Source organism: Chaetura pelagica, unplaced genomic scaffold (genome assembly GCF_000747805.2).
Source record: "Chaetura pelagica isolate M959 unplaced genomic scaffold, ChaPel_1.0 scaffold430, whole genome shotgun sequence".
Lineage (NCBI taxonomy): Eukaryota > Metazoa > Chordata > Aves > Apodiformes > Apodidae > Chaetura > Chaetura pelagica.
The window spans coordinates 1,411,605-1,416,608 of record NW_009952159.1 but is presented as its reverse complement, the minus strand read 5'-3'; the positions used below and the strand labels follow the sequence as shown (position 1 = coordinate 1,416,608).

The 5,004-nt window shown below is 57.6% G+C and overlaps 1 protein-coding gene across 1 annotated transcript in view; it reads right to left on the bottom strand.

Annotated features, from left to right (window-relative positions):
* Positions 1-5,004, bottom strand: part of ARHGEF17 (Rho guanine nucleotide exchange factor (GEF) 17) — a 47,917-nt gene that overhangs the window by 16,284 nt on the left and 26,629 nt on the right. Inside the window, exon 4 of the mRNA XM_010007199.1 lies at positions 1,869-1,946. Within this exon, the coding sequence (XP_010005501.1) occupies positions 1,869-1,946 (78 nt within the window). The remainder of the gene's footprint in view (positions 1-1,868; positions 1,947-5,004) is intronic.

Genomic DNA, 5,004 nt, shown 5'->3' with positions numbered 1-5,004 from the left:
AGCAGGAAACGTGGGACAGGAGCAGGTTCTCTGCAAGGCTGGGTGGGCAGCTCTGCTACAAAAGCCCTTTTGTCCCCTCATGGGGCAAAGCTGTGGAGGGGAACAGTGTCCTGGGAACTGGAGAGATGGATTTGGAAAGGGTGCAGGGTAAAGAAGGTCTTCTCAGGCCTTCCTCAGCCCAACTAGCACGGCCTGCTGGTGTCCTTGGTGTTGGGAGGACCATGGAGCTGAGCAGTGAGGACAGGACCCACCTTGAGCTGCTTTGAACCCCCCTCTATCCAAGCTGGCAAGGGAGGAGTCATCCCCCAAGGATGAGGTTCCTCAGGTGGATGGTGGGTACCTTGTGAAAACCCAAGTTAGATGGGTCAAATCCTACCTGAGACTCATCATCTGCCTCACTTGCCCTGCTGTGGCCAACAGCTCCAGCAGGTGCTGGGCTGGGCCATCCAGCCCACTTGCTATGCAACTGGGGGAGTGAGGACCAGATGGAGAAGCAGAGCATGGAGACAGCCCCTGCCTTGGCACACGAGGAGTACGGGCAGAGCTCACCCATGCACCATCTGGCTCGACTGGAAGATGATGCTCCAAGGTGGTGCCACATGCCACCAGGCCACAGCCTGGATCCAAGCATATTGCCCCAACCAAGACAGGAAGCTGGGGGCTCCTGGAGCCCTGTGACCCCTCTGAGAAAGCCAGGTCAGCCTGGTTGCACCATGCCAGGACATGACCCACAGGTGAGAGCTCAGGCATAGATGTCCTGTAGCTCCAACCTGTGTCCAACCAGTTCATCCAGCAGGGTACTGGTGAGCCCCAGCACGGCTGTCCTCTGTCCAACCAGCCTCCTGTCCCACCTCAGAGAAAGACACAACCCATGGGAAATCCTCCATCTATGTCAACACCAGCAGGGACACCACCTGACCCCAAACCTTGTGCAGCTTCCCCCAGAAAGAAGCAGCAGAACCAGGGTCCTCTCACCCCTCCAAGCCAACATCTGCACTAGGAGCATCCTGGAAGGCTCCTTCCCTCCTGCAGCAACATCTGGCAGGGAACATTTAATGGGAAAGCTGGGTGTTGGGATGATGGGTGCCCCATGCCCAGCAGGTGTCCTACAGGCTCCATTTCCTACCAAGCAGAGCAGAGCTCAGATTTTTTGGTGCTTCCACCAGCAGCAATGTGGTTGGACAACCCACACCTACGTCAGTTGTGACTTAGTCTCCAGGGCGTTGACCACCATTAACCTTCTGAAACACCTTCATTAACATCTGAAACGTGGGGTGGACCCTTAGGCCAGGGAACTCCCTGGGGAGGGGGCTGGGAGTCCCACAGCTCAGTGGAAAAAGGAGAGAAAACCCCTTGGCCTGTGACTGCAGGTGATGACACTGAGCAGAAAATGGGGGGACATGGGAATGGGAGGTGGAAGGGGTCCCCCATCATGGGATGGCCAGGAGATGGGGTGCACCAGCACCCCTGCAGGGGGGCTGGACTAGATGACCTTTAAAGGTCCCTTCCAACCCCACATATTTGATGATTCTATGAAGGTGAGGAAGAGCTTTTTTGTGGGGGCAAGAATGGGAAGGGCCCTGGGGGACACGATACCCACCAGGTGACAACCCACCTGGGAACATGATGGGCTTGATTCTGGGGGGGGTAGAGGTGACACCAACAACCCCATTCTTGACCCTATTGTCCCAGTGCTCCCACCACCCATCCTTGCTGTCCTCAGCATCCCCAGTGCCCACCCATCCCCAGTGCACTGGTGCTGGTGGAGCACCCACAGCTCAGGGTCTGCCCCGGGGGTCCCAGGGCTTGGTGACAACCACCCCGTGAGGTGTTTTGAGGTGCCACCACCCCAAACCCTGCCACCTTACCTGCATCAAGGTGCGCAGGGACTCCACGTAGGACTGCTCGGTGTCCAACAGCGTCATGATGACGTGTTTCCTCATGTCCTGCCCGGGTGTAGGGGGGGGGAGGGAAAAAAACACAAAAAAAACACAAACCAAACCAACGAGATGACTTTTTTCTTTTTCTTTAGGGTGACACGATGGAGAGGGAGCTACCACACGAGGGTGGGGGGCTCAACCAGGAGCCTGGACACCCAAAGAGCCCGGCTGGTCTCTCCAGCTTCTCTCCGCTCCCTCTCCAGCCCCATGGAGGAATCTGGGAGGATTAGGAAGTACATGACACCGAGCGCCTGGTTTCCTCCACGGCAGCGTCAGGAACCCGCCCTGGCTCTCAACAGCCCTACATGGGTCGGTCCCAGCACCCTCTGTCTCTCCTCCAGCTCCTCTCCCAGACATCCCAGAGGAATTTCGCCTCCCGCCCGGCACCCCCCCTGGGCACCCCCCCATAGGAGGGGTTGGGGGGGGAGTGGGAGGTGGGTTGGGAGGCTTGGGAAGGAGATGGGTCAGGGGGTTGTTGGCTTTGAGGGGGCTTGGAGACCTGCAGCACCTGGGGGGTCACCCCTGCAGCTCAGCCTGGAGGTGAGATGCTCCAGAGAGTGGGACACCCTGGAAGTTTTGGGTGTTGAGAAGCTCCAGAGATCCTGGGTGCAACAACACCCCCAAAGATGTGGGTGTTGAGAAGCTCCAGAGATCTTGGGTGCAACAACACCCCCAAAGATTTGGGTGTTGAGAAGCTCCAGAGATCCTGGGTGCAATGACACCCCCAAAGGTTTGGGTCTTGAGAAGCTCCAAAGATGCTGGGTGCAATGACACCCCCCAAAGATCTGGTTGCAGAGAAGCTCTGGTGACCCTGGGTGCAATGACACCCCCAAAGATGTGGGGGTTGAGAAGCTCCAGAGATGCTGGGTGCAATGACACCCCCAAAGATGTGGGGGTTGAGAAGCTCCAGAGATGCTGGGTGCAATGACACCCCCAAAGATGTGGGGGTTGAGAAGCTCCAGAGATGCTGGGTGCAATGACACCCCCAAAGATGTGGGGGTTGAGAAGCTCCAGAGATGCTGGGTGCAATGACACCCCCAAAGATGTGGGGGTTGAGAAGCTCCAGAGATGCTGGGTGCAATGACACCCCCAAAGATGTGGGGGTTGAGAAGCTCCAGAGATGCTGGGTGCAATGACACCCCCAAATATTTTGTTGCAGAGTTCTGGTGACCCTGGGTGCAATGACACCCCCAAAGATTTGGGTGTTGAGAAGCTCCAGAGATGCTGGGTGCAATGACACCCCCAAAGATCTGGTTGCAGAGAAGCTCTGGTGACCCTGGGTGCAGGGACACCCAAAGATTTGGGTGTTGAGAAGCTCCAGAGATCCTGGGTGCAGTGACACCCCAAAAGATTTGGGTGGAGAGATGCTGCAAGGGCCCTGGGTGCAGGGACACCCCAAAAGTTTTGGGTGGTGAGATGCTCCAGAGACCCTGCATACAATGACACCCCCAAAGATTTGGGTGTTGAGATGGTCCAGAGATCCTGGGTGCAATGACACCCCAAAAGTTCTGGGTGTAGAGATGCTCTTAGGACCTTGGGTTCAGAGATACCCCAAAATTGTTGGGTGTGGAGATGCTCCAAAGGGCCTGGGCATGAGGCACCCCGAATATTTTGGGTGCAGGGACAACCCAGCGGCTCTTGGTCCCCAAATGTTTTGGTGCCAAGAAGCTCCAGAGACACCCTGAGTGCAGTGATACCCCAAAAGTTTTGGGCGTGGTGGTTCTCCAAAGGCCCTGGCTGTGGGAAGGCCCAACATCTGTGGGTGCAAAGATGTTCCAAGGGTGCTGGGTGCAGAGATGCTCCAGAAGTTCTGGCTGTGGAGGTGCTGCTCCAAGTGTCCTGGGCATGAGAAGCCCCAGAAGCATTGGATGCAAAGATTCTCCCTGGGAAAGGAGATGTTCCAAGATGCTGGGTATGGAGACCCTGCAATGGTGTGGACACTGTCCAAAGACACTCAAAGCTTTGGGTGCAGGGACACCCCAAAGTCCCTGGAGATTTGGACACCCCCAAGGCCACAGAGATGCCCCAAAGGTCCCAGGTGTGGAGATATTCCAGTGAACCTGGGGACAGGGACACTCAAAGTGTCCCATGAATGGAGACACCCCAAAGGTGGAGGGACACCCTGGGTGCTGTAGGGGAAGGGATGCCCCAAAGCCCATGTGGACAAGGACCTTCCAAAGGTCCTGGGTGCTCAGACACTCACCCAGCCCTGGGGGCAGGGATGTCCCACTGGGCCACCAAAGCATGTTTGGACCAGGATTCCCCTGACCTGCTCCCACCACAGGGGTGGTGGACCCACCAAAGCTGCACTGTACCCCAGTGTCCCCTGGCCACACAGGGGGCTGTGTCCCCCAGATGGTGGGGTCACCACTGCCACTAAGTTGCTCTGCAACCACTGCAGGAAGCCCTAACACGACCATCCCCCCCACCAGGGATGGAGGTCACCACCTCCTGGGTGCTCTCCAAGGAGCAACAGGGAGGGATCCTGGCGAGATCCTGCGTGGGGCTTGAGAACAGGCCCGTGCCTCAGTTTCCCCACTCACCCACCAAGCCAGAACCAGCCTTTCCAGCCAAGCAAGGAGGAAACTGCCCAGAGCCAAATGTTGTGGTGACGGGTCAAAGCCCCCCCCCCCAGGAAATCTTCCTTCCCCCAAACCATCTTGATGTCCTCAGGGACACCAGCTGAGACCTCCCCTCTTCATGACAGCCTGATCTTCATCCACACTCTGCTGGATTCATTTGTTCCAATGATGGGCTGAAAAGCAGCCACCAGAGGATGAGCGGGGGGGAGGACCCCCTCGCTCTCCCCCCCCCACCCCGACCCACCACTCTGCCTCAGTTTCCCCAACCTTTGCACGTCCTGTAGTTCCCCACCTCGCTGGGATGCTCCCAAAATTTCCCAGCCCTGTCCCAGCTCCCAAACCCAAGGGCTGGCTGACCCCAAAGGGCTCAGCACCCCACACCTCAGCACCAGCTGGGGAGGTGCAGGATGAGGCCCAGCCCTTGGCATGGGTTTGGTTTTTTTTTTTTCCCCCTCTCCATCAGGTGATCCCAGAGGGGAGCT